This window comes from Mustelus asterias, chromosome 18 (genome assembly GCF_964213995.1).
Source record: "Mustelus asterias chromosome 18, sMusAst1.hap1.1, whole genome shotgun sequence".
In the NCBI taxonomy this organism is placed as follows: Eukaryota; Metazoa; Chordata; class Chondrichthyes; order Carcharhiniformes; family Triakidae; genus Mustelus; species Mustelus asterias.
The window spans coordinates 25,516,798-25,531,765 of NC_135818.1; the positions used below are offsets into that span (position 1 = coordinate 25,516,798).

The following is a 14,968-nucleotide window of genomic DNA, read 5'->3' on the forward strand; positions in this document are numbered from 1 at the left end:
TCACCCAGCACCAGCGCAAATACTCACGCCTTGGTGGGTTCACCAAGTAGGCAGGCTTTTGGGTCACTCACTGGTGAGCACCTCACCTGAAGATCCTCAGCAGGCAGAGGCAGGAACATTCCAGGAAACCGGCACTCGGAGAAATGCTAGAGGTCAGGACTCTGCTAGGCCTCTGGCCAATGATGTGTCCCTGGGTCCAGTCATTCCAAAGCTGATGGAATTGCAAAAGCAGAGCCATGAGTATCAGGAAGGAATGACAGCATCCCTACTCGGAGTGCAAGCTGCTTCTGTCAGAGGAGATGGAGCCGTCACTGCAGCGCACCGAGACCAACACTGTGAGGATGGCATCCGTGGTGAAGACCTGCCACGATGGTGACTTAAGAGCCACCCTTGTACCTGTGGCATCCCTGTTATGAGGGCCCTGGCATTGTAGTTTGTCTGATCTTGTTCCAAGTGTATAAACATCCTTGCCCTTGCATGCAGCGCACCTGTGACCACGCTGATACATTTGTGAGTGGAAGACTGGGAGATGCCACAGTGTGCTGCCCTGGCAAAAAAGTTTAGTGCAGTTGTCACTTAAAAGGCCACAGGCATTGGGCTCCATCGGGTGCCCGCTCGTGCAGTATGTGGCAGAGATGGTCCATCAGCCCCCTGGGACAGAAGCAGCTTTCTCTGGCTCTGAGATTCGGACATCTGAAGGTATGAGCACCTTTGCCCAAAGATTCTAGGCTGGTACTCTCTCTGAGGTTGGTCCTGTGCTCCTGCTCCCTGGACAGCTGCAGGCCTCTGGTCCTAGGCACATGCTACAGTACGTCTGCAGCTGGTCAGTCATGATTAGCAGAAAGGCCAACTCCACAGCTTCCATGATTCTCCTGAATCATGCACAGAAAGAATGAGAACACCACACAAAGCTCTGAGGACTCCTACCACAGCCCTGACCCTCATCCCTCTATGCCACTGTGACTTCCACCCAAGTGCTTCCCATTCACTGAATATCTTCGCTCCCCCCAACATCCCCTTTGACACAACAGCCACATCCTACATTATTTCCTCTGTAAATCACAAGGATGAATAGCACTGAACTTCCATCTTCTCATGGCATCTGACCCACCCATTTCCCCCACAACCCCCAAGTATGGCGAGAGAGACCCCCACCCCCAACACCAAGCTGTATTTATCTGTGTTCCCAGTATTCTCCCTGATGTCCCTTGAGTATTGGACAGGCTGAGGAGAAATGACTGCCTGAGCACTCCCCTCTGATATCCCCCTTGGAGTTGAAGGCACCAGGTTCACGTTTATGTATAACTGTTTTAAATGGTGCCGGTGTCACATCACGCGGTGCCTGCTGAATATTCAGGGTGGGCTCAATACCCCAAGTGAGTGCTCACTAATGAGATGCTAATGAATGAAAATGAGATTCCCGACTTCCCACAGCATGTTCAGATCACTCCACCGGCAGGCCTGGTCCAAAATTGCAAAATGTGATCTTGCCGGCGAGAATCAAGTTTTTCTAGACTTTCTGCATTTTGAGTCTGGGCTCAAGATTCCGATGTGGAGATGCTCAAGTCTCAAGATTCTCAAGTCTCAAGATTCCGCCCAATATTTATGCTGTTTGGCACATGAGTAGTCCTGTGTTGTAGCTCCACCAGATTGACAGCTCATTTTTAGGTATGCCTGGTGCTGCTCCTGGCTTACCCTGCTGCACTCTTCATTGAACCAGGGTTTATCCCCCAGCTTGATAGTAATGGCAGAAAGTGGGGGATATGCTGGGCCATGAGATTACAGATTGTTAGTTCAATACACACTATAGTGCAATTGTGCGACGTGACATTCTGGATACTTATGTATACTTGCACATAGCAATATAGTTCCAGAATCTTTTCGAATAAGATAACAAGGAGCATGTGTTTGAAGCCTGTTAGCTGCCTCCTGTTTGGCCACAATGTCTGATCCTTAGCTTGGAGATTGTCTCAGGGGAGAGCCCTGTTTCCATGGTAACATGGGCCTACACCTATTGCAGATGGCCATACTTGAACCTGCAAGGGAATTTCTGGATACCTTTCAACCATGTAAATGCGATGGAACATCCCCATCACCTGTCCATAGGGTTTAGGGAAGAAGCATTCTGCAGGCATTCAAATGAGGTAAATCCATCCCATGCTGTCCTTGGCCATGCTCTGAATATACGAAGAGCGGGGAAAGCACTAGATAATAGCCAAAGTGGGAGAGTCATGGCTGAAAACATGAGTTATCACCGCAACTATTGAAAGTGTTGTGCAACATTTGTGATTTCCAAGCAAATACCAAGGACCTGTGTTAGAATAGGTTACACTAAATCCCACCCCCCAATAGAGTAGGGAAATGGGTTACAGCAAATCGCTACACATCATCAGAGTATGAAAATGAGCTACAGTAAATCGCAACACACCAGGAGGGTGCAGGAATAAGTTCTAGAAAATCCCCACATCCCAGCAGTGTGTGAAAATGGAACAATTGTATTCCCACACAACACAGCACCATCCCAATACTGTACCTCAGTGATGTGTTGTTCTTTTCTGTCCTTGAAGAGTTTGTACTGCTCTGAGTACACGCGCTGTAAATCTGCCTGCAGCTTGTCCCTGAGCTCACTCACTCTCTCAGCCGATGCCCCATTACTTGTCATGCTGTCTGTAGGGATCAGGGATTCCCCACAAAGGGCACCCTCATGAATGTTTCCGAGACTCCTGTAAACAGCAAAAGACGCAGCAGCAGATAACTGTCCGTGTGCTTAATTTGGTTACACAACTTTATATACATAGTACTTCAAGGAAGTTAAGGTAGCTCATTGACAGAAATGATAATTATCAATTCCAGCACCCCAGCAGAGCAGATTACAGTAAATTCCCATAATCCCAGTAGAATGTGAGAATGGATAACAGGAATTGTCCAGAATCATAGAAGAGTGTGAGAACGTTTAATGTTGCGAAGTTGGGTAGAGTAATTGTAGATTGGTGTTTGTAAAATTGTAAAATGCTAGGGAGAAAGCATTACATTGTCCCTTTAAAAGGTGGTGCTTCTTCTGTGCCTCGAGAGTTTAAAAAATGGAAGAACATAGAGAGCCCCAAACTGAAATATTTATATCGAAAGACCAAGTTGCAGTTTTTAACGAGACAACCGGCTTTGGAATTTAGCCAATCAATTTGAATCAGGCACTTGGATACCAAGAACCTGCTCAATTTAAATCTGATGGTTTTGACAAACTAGGACCAATCCTATTGTGGGAAATATTGATACGTCATCACAGGTATAAAAGAAGGCGGCAGTGGGACAAAAAGGAGAGAGCAACTGCCAGAGATAATAGCTCACAGCTTTCAGAGAGAGAAAAAATCGCTGGCTCTCACAGCTTCATCTATGTCATAGAGAAAGCACCATCGAGATAGCAAAGGTACCAAAGAAGAATTCCAGACAGAAGAATCAACCGGAAAGGTCCAGAATATTCCAGAAGACACAAAACCTGGTTGTACTTCAGAGAGTGACTAAATTCTATTTTTGTTAATGAGTGGGAATTGTATTTATTGAAACAGCATACTAGTAGAATCCTGTTTTATTTGGGAATAGTTGATAGAAGAGATTTATTGAATTTGTTAATAGTTTAGTTAATTTGTTCATTGTCAGATCAATAAATTGTTACGTGTTGATTTTAGAGTGAGTGTCAGGAATTTAATTTGTATTAACCACTAGGAGTTGCTGAAGCAGAGGTCACACCACTTCACACACACTTTTTACAGATTATAAAGCGTGGATGTTTTGGTGTTAGTTCTCGGGGGGGCGGAGGGGGGGAACAACCTCCACTTTATCAACAGTAAATCCCCATAATCCCAGAGTGTGAGAATGGATTACAGTAAATCCCCATAATCCCAGCAGAGTGTGTGGGAATGGATTACAGTAAATCCCCATAATCCCAGCAGAGTGTGTGGGAATGGATTACAGTAAATCCCCATAATCCCAGCAGAGTGTGTGGGAATGGATTACAGTAAATCCCCATAATCCCAGCAGAGTGTGTGGGAATGGATTACAGTAAATCCCCATAATCCCAGCAGAGTGTGAGAATGGATTACCTAAATTGCATAATCCCATTAGAGTGTGAGAATGGATTACCTTAAATCCCCATAATCCTAGCGGAGTGCGAGAATGGGTTATAGTAATTACAACCCAGCAGAGTTAGAGTGGACGCTGGAACAAGAGGAGGAAAGAAATTTTCAGGAGGAGAAGTAGAGTAGGAGGAGGAGATATAGAATGGTGAAGGAACTGGGTATTCACACAAGGGGGAGATACAGTAGGGAAAGCAACATATAAGAAGGGGCAGGAAAGAAGGAGGAGGGGAATACAGAAAGGGAAGTGGAAGCGAGGTACAGCTAAGAGTTGGGGATAGAGGATGAATGGTCCAAGGAAAGTAGATCAGTGCTGGAAAGGTCAATGGGAGCTCCTTTAATTAGTATAAACACAGTATGTGGCTCTCGAGTGAAGTCTGAAGGTTAAACCCCAAGCTTTAGAGTTGAGGCCTGTGTGATCCTTGGTATGATGTAGTTGACAGGCAATGTTCAGTATATGGAACTGCGTATGTGAAAGGGTTGGGAATTGAATAGTGTACAGTGTGAATTTGATAGGATGCTGAGTTGGATGGAGTACAGAATGTATATGCAACGGTGAGGAATTGGATGAGGTATAGTGATGTGTGAAAGGGTGGGAAGTTGAATGGGATGTGTTGTATGTGAAAGGGTGGGGAATTGGGTAAGCTACAGAGTTAAAGTACTGTTTTTACCATTTTTTCTTGTGTCCTTTGTTAAGATTGAAATTTTTCTTGCATAGTTCTAAGAAGCTGCTCGAATATTTCTGTATCATATCATCTTTCTTCTTCTGACATTTCCTCTCCAGTTCCTTCAGTTCCTTCTCTTGCTTTCTCTGCATTTTGACAAAGGCCTTATGAGTCTTCAGCTCATCTATAGTCAGAGGCTCCAACTCTGGAAGAAAAAAACATCATTTCAATAAATTGGAGGGCACAGAAATCCCAGAACTGGAACTTGAAATGAATTGCAGTGAATTACCACATAGAGTGAGGCCTGTGAGAAAAATCTTCATTAGGAACCTTCACCATCTCAAATTCACCTACCTCAGGTTTCAAAGAGGAAGCACAGGAATGTGGGTGAGTAATCCACTCTGAGGTGGTGGGTCAGACATTTAAATCTTTTAAGGAGATGTGTACAACCATTTTAACAATGTTACTTTCTTTACGCTAACTAGATTTCCCAGGCCTCAGGAGCCTTGGTATTTTAAAGGAGTCAAGAAGGCTGATTCCATGAGGTAAGTGCTGGTGGGCCTGGAAGAGGAGGAATGTTTCCTCCAGGCACAACAATCTTATCCTGTAAAACACACCTCTCCCGATCAACTTCTCCATTTCCCCAGCTCTCCCGCTTTCTCTCCCCAACCATCTTATCCCCACCACCTGACGTGTTCTCTCCTTGCCTCCCTACCTGCTCCTCCACTGTGTCTTTCTGCTGCAGGCTTTCCCAATCAACAAGTGGGTGAGCCTGTCCAAAATTTTTTAAAAATCAGTTCTCAGTTTTTTTCCTGAATTTCCTTAACCTCATCCCTTCCGCACTAAAAACAGATATAAATGTTTGGACCACCGACTTACCTGCCACATCTTTAGAGGATTCATCATTCCCAAGGCAAGTTGGAATGTTGGGAGCTGGAAGAAAACAAAATAGTTTGGGTACTGTGATTTCAGTCCATCTATATAACCCTGCCTTTGCCACCCCAACACAGACTTTGGGCCTGATTTTACCATTTTGATTCGAAGTGCTTTTTGAGATCAAAAAGGAGGAGGTATTGGCGTTCTTGAGAAACATTAAGGTAGACAAGTCCTCAGGACCTGATGGGATATATCCCAGAATACTGAGAGAGGCAAGGGAGGAAATTGCTGGGGCCTTGAGTGAAATCTTTGTATCCTCACTGGCTACAGGGAAGGTCCCAGAGGATTGGAGAATAGCCAATGTTGTTCCTTTGTTTAAGAAGGGTAGCAAGAATAATCCAGGTAATTACAGGCCGGTGAGCCTTACCTCAGTGGTAGGGAAATTATTGGAGAGGATTCTTTGAGACAGGCTTTATTCCCACTTGGAAATAAGTGGATGTATTAGTGAGAGGCAATATGGTTTTGTGAAGGGGAGGTCGTATCTCACGAACTTGATCGAGTTTTTCGAGTAAGTGACGAAGATGATTGATGAGGATAGGGCAGTGGATGTTGTCTACATGGACTTCAGTAAGGCCTTTGACAAGGTCCCTCATGGCAAACTGAAGCAGAAGGTGAAGTCGCATGGGATCAGAGGTGAGCTGGCAAGGTGGATACAAAACTGGCTCGGTCAAAGAAGACAGAGGGTAGCAGTGGAAGGGTGTGTTTCTGAATGGAGGGCTGTGACAAGTGGTGTTCCTCAGGGATTAGTGCTGGGACCTTTGCTGTTTGTAATATATATAAATGATTTGGAGGAAAATGTAACTGGATTGATTAGTAAGTTTGTGGACGACACAAAGATTGGTGGATTTGAGGATAGCGATGAGGACCATCAGAGGATACAGCAGGATATAGATCAGTTGGAGACTTGGACAGAGAGATGGCAGATGGAGTTTAATCCGGACAAATGTGAGGTAATGCATTTTGGAAGGTCTAATACAGATAGGAAATACACAGTAAATGGCAGAACCTTTAAGAGTATTGATAGGCAAAGGGATCTGGGTGTACAGGTACCCAGGTCACTGAAAGTGGCAATGCAGGTGGAGAAGGTAGTCAAGAAGGCATACGGCATGCTTGCCTTCATCGGCCGGGGTATTGAATTTAAAAATTGGCAAGTCATGTTGCAGTTTTGTAGAACCTTAGTTAGGCCGCACTTGGAATATAGTGTTCAATTCTGGTCGCCACACTACCAAAGGGATGTGGAGGCTTTGGACAGGGTACAGAAAAGATTTACCAGAATATTGCCTGGTATGGAGGACATTAGCTATGAGGAGAGGTTGGAGAAACTTGGTTTGTTCTCACTGGAGCGACGGAGGTTGAGGGGAGACCTGATAGAAGTCTACAAGATAATGAGAGCCGTGGATAGTCAGAAACTTTTTCCCAGGGTGGAAGGGTCAATTACTCGGGGGCATAGATTTAAGGTGCGAGGGGCAAGGTTTAAAGGAGATGTACGAGGCAGATGTTTTACACAGAGTAGTGGGTGCCTGAAACTCGTTGCCGGGGGAGGTAGTGGAAGCGGATACGGTAGTGACTTTTAAGGGGCATCTTGACAAGTACTTGAATAGGATAGGGCTAGAGGGATATGGTCCCCGGAAGGGTAGGGGGTTTTAGTTAAGGTGGGCAGCATGGTCGGTGCAGGCTTGGAGGGCCGAAGGGCCTGTTCCTGTGCTGTAATTTTCTTTGTTCTTTGCTGAATCTGGGTGCAATTGAGATTTGACTTGGAAAACTGCTCTCAGGCGCCCCCATGTGCACTTAGCCTGAAATAAAATCGCGAGTCTGAATCATGCTGTGGGCGGGACTTCATGCGCCGGTATTGCAACTGCGCATGCGCAGTGAGAAAATTTTTGTGAAAAAACGCACCCCTGTCACATTGCTCCCGGACCACAAAAAACGGATAAAACGGCCCGGGAGCGATGGCCCCCACAGACATCGCCCCACCCCCACAACGTAACTGTTTCCCTTACCCACCCACTCCCCTACTACCCAGAGCAATCACGACCCCCTGCCTCCCCACCAATCACCCGCACAGTGACAGTGGACCCCCCCTCCCCCCCCCACTGATCGCCCGCAGAGTGGCAGCGGACACCCCGTCCCCTCATTCCCACCCCACCAGAGAATGATCTGGCCTCCCTCCTCCTCCTCCTATCCCCCCCCCCCCCCTCCGACCAGAGAGTGATCTGCCAACCCCCCCCAAACAGAGAATGATCGGTCCTCCCTCCTCCCACCAGAGATACATCTGGGCCGCCTCCATCCTCCCTCCCCCCCCCAACCCCTCACCAGACAACAACTGGACCTTCCTCCTCCCTCTCCCCCACCAGAGAATGATCGGGCCTCCATCCTCACCCCCTCTCCCACCAGAGTGCGGTCTGGCCCTCCTCCCTCCCCCCCAACCAAAGAATGATCTGATCCGCCTCCCTCCCTCCCCCCCAACCGCGGATCTGAGTCAGAGAGCCATTGGAAGCTCTGAACTCATCTCTTCAGAAGCTGGAGCGCCTGAAACAGACCTTTGCCGAGCATGTCTGTTTCGTGCCGAATTTGGATGGGCGAACGCGATGGTAAAGGGGGAAATGCAGGTAAAGTTGGGCGGGTAGTCATTAATTCAATTTAAATGCATGCAAATGCATTTAAATCGCCATTGCGCCCATTTCGGGCGCGGTTCGGATCACGGTCATTTTCGGGCCTTGGTAAAGTGGGCATCTGCGCGGACGAGGGCGCAAATCGTGCTAATCGCCTCATGCCCGACTTTACCAAGTTTTTGCACCCGAAAACAGGCGCAACGCAATGGTAAAATCGGGCCCTTTGGCTGAGCAGAGTGCTTGACAGTTCTCATCAGCAACACCAGAGGGTGGTCTTGTGCCATAATTACAGATGCAGTTGGAACAAACCAGTGTAGCTTCTTTATTCTCTGTGGCCCTTTCTCATCCACCTACTCAACCCTCAGTTCTCTGCCTTCAGCCTCCCAGATGGAATAACTTGTCAACCAGCTCCAACCCCCTCTCAGCTTTGATTCAGTGGCGAACACTCTTACGTCTGTGACAGAAAGTTATGGATCCAAGTCCCACTCCAGAGTCTTCAACACAATATGTAGGCTGACACTCCAAAGTAGCACTCAGGGAGTGCTGCACTATTGGAGGTGCTAGCTCATGGACAAGGGATTAAAAGGCTCCAACTGCTTCCTAAGGTGGATATAAAATATCCCATGGCACTATTTAAAGTTGAGCAGGTGAACTCTCCTGGTGTCCTGGTCATTGTGTGCATTGTGGTACATGGGATCTCACTGTACATAAATTGGCTGCTTCCTATGCCACAACAATGACTACACTTCAAAAAGTATTTCATTGGCTGTAAAGAGTATTGGTATGTCCTGCAATGGTGAAAGGTGCTATATTATTGCAAGTTCTTCTCTGTAATGGCCTTTAACCCTTTCCTTTTGACACCTTTGAGGGTTTGGACAGTGCATTCTTCCTCTTCTCCTATGGTGTATTGTTCCCCACCAGTCACCTCCTGAATTACAAACCATTCGCTCGTAAATATTAGAAACATCTGATTGCCTTTGTTATAAAATCATTCCAAAATCCACTCAGTTCAACAGAAAGGAGAGGGGGGTAGGCTAGGGTAGAAACAGCCGAACAGAGGATGAATTTAAAATAAAAGTAAAATACTGTAGATGCTGAAAATCTGAAAAAGCAACAGAAAATGCTGGTTAAACTTAGCAGGTCTGGCATCATCTTTGGAGAGATAAACACAGTTTACATTTCGAGTCAGTATGACTCTTCTTCAAAGCCTGAATTAAAAAATGCTGGATTGTCCCAGCTCACCCCTTTTAAACTGAACCACTTTTCCCTGAGACCAATGTCAGCCATAAAAGGTGGAGGGATATTTATTTACTGAATGATTCGCTAGTGTCCACTGCTCCATCGACGCACTCCGGTATCTGTGCTTTCTCCTCTGTAACAACCTGCAAAGAATGGACAGATCCAAGTGTCAACAACATTCAGCCTCCCCAAGCCCCTTTAAAGCAGAACATAAAGGAATGGTAGTCAGATATTACAATCCAATATTAATGGGACTTGTGATTACATGTTGATCCTATTATAGTCTGACAACATATTGTATGTTACAGTCCTACATTAAAGGGGTCTGTATGTTACAGTGCTATATTAAACAAGTCTGTATGTTACAGTGCTATATTAAAGAAGTCTGTATGTTACAATCCTACATTAAAGGGGTCTGTATTACTGAAAAAGGAATCTCATGACATTCTTCATTATCACATTGGAATCCAAATGATCTGTTGCTTCCTAACCGTGTTCTCGGGTGGCAGGCAACATTCTGAGAGGCTTGTTCTTATTCCCATCTTTCATCTGCCAAAGCCAATATATTTTGAACCCCAATTCTTCTATTATACCCCGGCCTCCAATGTTTCTGCAATTATCCCCCGGTCAATCCTATTTCTCCCATTTATCCCCTGTCAATCACCTTTTCCCCATTATCCCCCTGTCTCTCACCGTTTCCTTATTGTCCCCCCCATCTCCCACCATACTTCTACTATCCCGCCATCTCCCTCTGTTTCCCTATTCCACCATCTCTCACCATTTTCCTATTATGCCCCCTCATGGTTCCTCTATTATTCCCCTGTCTCTCACCGTTTCCTTATAATACCCCCGTCTCTCACCATGTCCTTCTTATCTCCCCATCTCTCACCATTTCCCTCTTATCCCTCAATCTCTCACCGTTTCCCTATCTTCTCCCTTTCACTGTTTCACTATTATCCCCGCTCTCTCACCATTTCCCGATAATCCCTTATTCTCTCACTGTTTCCCTATTATCTCTCCATCTCTCCCTGTTTCCTTATTATACTCCGCCTCTGACCGTTTCTCTATTATCCCCCACTTCTCTCACCGTTTGCCTCTAATCCCCCCCCCCCGCCATCTCTCACCATTTCTCAATTATCCCTCCATCTCTCTCCATTTCCCTATTATCCGCCATTCTCCATGTTGCTATCAATCCCCGACTCTCACTGTTTCCTTATTGTCCTCTGTCTCTCTCACCATTTCCCTGTTATCCCCTGTCTCTCACCATTTTCCCTATTCTGCCCCCGTCACTCGCCCTTTCCCCTATTACTCCACCACTCATCTTTTCCCCTATAATCCCACTGTCTCTCACTATTTCCTCTAATATCTTCCCCATCTCTCCCGGTTTTCCTTCCTGCTCTTTATACCTGATCATCTGCTGCTGATGTCGCTTGCACCGATTGTTTGTTTAATGTGCAGACAAACTGAATTGGGTCAGCCAAAGCCTTTGTTAAATCTGCAAAGACAAGCACAGTGTCAAGTATTCTGGTCAAAACGATGCAGAAATGGACAGCTTTGTGAAAATTCATCCTGGAGTGTTTCCTTCAAAATATACCCGCACAGTAGCACAGTGGATAGCACTGCTGCTTCACTGCTCCAGGGACCTGGGTTCGGTTCCCGGCTCGGGTCACTGTCTGTGTGGAGTTTGCACACTCTCCTCGTGTCTGCGTGGGTTTCCTCCGGGTGCTCCGGTTTCCTCCCACAGTCCAAAGATGTGCGGGTTAGGTTGATTGGCCATGTTAAAATTGCCCCTTAGTGTCCTGAGATGTGTAGGTTAGAGGGATTAGTGGGTAAAGTATGTAGGGATATGAGGGTAGGGCCTGGGTGGGATTGTGGTCGGTGCAGAATCAATGGGCCGAATGGCCTCTTTCTGTACTGTAGGGATTCTATGATTTCTATGACTTCCTCTATTGATTTCTCACAATCTCTAGATCCAACCCCCACTTCCATTCAAAGTTGGAGGGCCCAAAACACTCAGAGCAGTTACAGCATGGAATGATAAAGCATCCATCCTTCCCATTGGATATTCCCGATGGTGGGGGAGTCCAGAACCAGGGGTCACAGTCTGAGGATTCAGGGTAGACCATTTAGGACGGAGGTGAGGAAATGTTTCTTCACCCAAAGAGTGGTGAGCCTGTGGAATTCATTACCACAGGAAGTAATTGATGCCAAAACATTGAGTGTATTCAAGAGGCGGCTGGATATAGCACTTGGGGTGAATGGGATCAAAGGTTATGGGGAAAAAGCAGGATTAGGCTATTGAGTTTTGGATTTGACTTATTATTGTCAATGTATTAGCATACAATGAAAAGTATTGTTTCTTGCGCGCTATACAGACAGAGCATGCTGTTCATAGAGAAGGAAATGAGAGAGTGCAGAATGTAGTGTTACAGTCATAGCTAGGGTGTAAAGAAAGATCAACTTAATGCAAGGTAGATCCATTCAAAAGTCTGACAGCAGCAGGGAAGAAGCTGTTCTTGAGTCGGTTGGTACGTGACCTCAGACTTTTGTATCTTTTTCCCGATGGAAGAAGGTGGAAGAGAGAATGTCCAGGGTGTGGGGGGCCCTTAATTATGCTGGCTGCTTTGCCGAGGCAGCGTGAAGATGGGAATGGGTTAATGAATTCTAATACTCAAAGTGTCAAAGTGAACTCTGTGATATTTAGAGATTGTGTGAGAAACACTGTAGAACTCATAGAACCATAGAACCATAGAAAATTACAGCTCAGAAACAGGCCTTTTGGCCCTTCTTGTCTGTGCCGAACCATTTTATGCCTAGTCCCACTGACCTGCACTTGGACCATATCCCTCCACACCCCTCTCATCCATGAACCCGTCCAAGTTTTTCTTAAATGTTAAAAGTGACCCCACATTTACCACTTTATCCGGCAGCTCATTCCACACTCCCACCACTCTGCGTGAAGAAGCCCCCCTAATATTCCCTTTAAACTTTTCTCCTTTCATCCTTAACCCATGCCCTCTGGTTTTTTTCTCCCCTAGCCTCAGCGAAAAAAGCCTGCTTGCATTCACTCTATCTATACCCATCAAAATCTTATACACCTCTATCAAATCTCCCCTCAATCTTCTACGCTCCAGGGAATAAAGTCCCAACCTGTTCAATCTCTCTCTGTAACTCAGCTTCTCAAGTCCCGGCAACATCCTTTTGAACCTTCTCTGCACTCTTTCAATCTTATTTACATCCTTCCTGTAACTAGGTGACCAAAACTGTACACAATACTCCAAATTCGGCCTCACCAATGCCTTATATAACCTTGATGTGGAGATGCCGGCGTTGGACTGGGGTAAACACAGTAAGAAGTTTAACAACACCAGGTTAAAGTCCAACAGGTTTATTTGGTAGCAAAAGCCACACAAGCTTTCGAGGCTCTGAGCCCCTTCACCTGAAGAAGGGGCTCAGAGCCTCGAAAGCTTGTGTGGCTTTTGCTACCAAATAAACCTGTTGGACTTTAACCTGGTGTTGTTAAACTTCTTATTATATAACCTTACCATAACACTCCAACTTTTATACTCGATACTCCGATTTATAAAGGCCAATGTACCAAAGGCACTCTTTACGTTTACGTTAGGGTGTTTTCATGCTCATGTATCCAAGAACAGATAAGAGTAGTAGCTGTGGTATACAAGTGTATGTTGTTCCCGGCTAATCTGTTCCGGAATGTGGCTAACCCAGCCATTTTGTATTCTTTAATATGTACCGCTGTGTAACAGTAGAAGCCTACATGGAGGCCTTCTGTGATTGTATAATGATACATTCATATATATTCATCATAACCTGTACCGATATACATTATAAAAGTACCGATGAACATATATAAATTGTTGTATGCCAATTAACTTGTTTGTACGAGACTGTAACCTTGTACGTTAGTAAGATACCCCACCTGTTTTCAGAGAACAGCAGTCATGGCCTTGAGACAACTGTGAAGAAACCGCCAAGGCAGCAAGGTTCACACGATGGAAGACAAGCCACAGCCTGGGAACCTGTGAGGCCTGGGAAACTGCAGATGTGACGGGGGGGGTATAAATATATATTTTTAACCTGTATTTGCTGAGAAGTCTGAGGCCATGTTAGGCATCGGACGGTCTCCCACAATTGTGCAAATAAACCACTGTATTTTGACCGACGAATAGACTCGGAGGTATTTTTACCTACAACACAGTGGGAATGTGTAGACAGAGTTAATGATGGGAGGCTGGTTTGAGTGATGGATTGGGCTACATCCACAACCTTTTGTAGTTTCTTGCAGTCTTGGGCAGAGCAGGAGCCATACCAAGCTCGAAGGGCCAAATGGCCTCCTCCTGCTCCTATCTTCTATGTTCCTACAATGTCCCATTATACATTTGCAAAGCTGCTACTATGTTGTAACCTGTGCTAGGCCAGCAGTCTAACAAGGAAGAGCTGTAGACAATTCAGGGTATTTATTTAAAAACTAGCGTAGTTACCCTATTTACAGCATGCACGTGGTGAATATGGTAACATCACCCCTTTAAGGAGGGGGTGATTGTTTGAGGACCACACGATCAGGCCAAACCAATGGAGAGGCTGTGCAGGAAGCCAAGCCAATCAGGCGCGCATCCAGGGATGAGGAGGAGCTTCAGTTGGAGCCAGGGAGGAGAAGAAAATAGACTTGTGTATTAGTTCTGTCAGACCCTTTTCTTGTCTAAATATTTTATTAATAATAAATAGTTCTTTGTTGAAGCCACAATGAGTCACCTTTGACTTTACTACAGTAGGTTACAGGGAAGTCACATCTCCTCTCAAGGCTACCTGTCCACACATTGGTTTACCTGATACATGACTGCCTGATATCAGTGCTACATCATCATCTATGGAATACACTAGTATGTCCCATCTAGTAACCCTTCATACTACAATACAGCATGAGTTAGTTACAGAGTAATATTCCCTTTATACTATCCCATCAAACACTCCTAGGGCAGTTACAGTACTGGTTAGATAGAGTAAAGCTCTCACTGTACTGTCTATCCCATCAAACATTCCTAGAACAGATATAGTATGGATTAATACGGAGTAAAATTTTCTCTACATTGTCCCATCAACAGTCCCGAGCAGGTGCACTACAGGTTAGAAAAGAGATTGGAGCCTGCAAGTGTTGCAGTTGCAGTGAGAAGCTGAGGAGAAGGATTGAGTTTGATGTCTGATGTTCCACCATACCTGCCCAAGTGTCAGGCACATAGTCCTTCACTTCAATATGAACAAACAGAGACGGCATGGTGAGCTGCTGGTTAGTCTCACTCCGCAGGCCAATATGACGATATCCTACAGGAGAGAAGCCACATCTCAATCAGTAATACATAGCACAGTA

General features: G+C 45.6%; 2 protein-coding genes across 2 annotated transcripts in view; both read right to left on the reverse strand.

Annotated features, from left to right (window-relative positions):
* Positions 1–11,150, reverse strand: part of LOC144506902 (1-phosphatidylinositol 4,5-bisphosphate phosphodiesterase beta-2-like) — a 33,359-nt gene extending 22,209 nt beyond the window's left edge. Inside the window, exons 1-5 of the mRNA XM_078233255.1 lie at positions 10,989–11,150; positions 9,656–9,725; positions 5,675–5,728; positions 4,802–5,000; positions 2,534–2,723 (exon numbers count right to left, since the gene is read on the reverse strand). Of these exons, the coding sequence (XP_078089381.1) occupies positions 2,534–2,723; positions 4,802–5,000; positions 5,675–5,728; positions 9,656–9,725; positions 10,989–11,150 (675 nt within the window). The remainder of the gene's footprint in view (positions 1–2,533; positions 2,724–4,801; positions 5,001–5,674; positions 5,729–9,655; positions 9,726–10,988) is intronic.
* A 3,150-nt stretch (positions 11,151–14,300) lies between these two features.
* LOC144506814 (1-phosphatidylinositol 4,5-bisphosphate phosphodiesterase beta-2-like) overlaps positions 14,301–14,968 on the reverse strand; it is an 82,609-nt gene continuing 81,941 nt past the window's right edge. Inside the window, exon 20 of the mRNA XM_078233172.1 lies at positions 14,301–14,922. Coding sequence (XP_078089298.1) covers positions 14,699–14,922 — 224 coding nt within the window. The 3' untranslated portion in view covers positions 14,301–14,698. The remainder of the gene's footprint in view (positions 14,923–14,968) is intronic.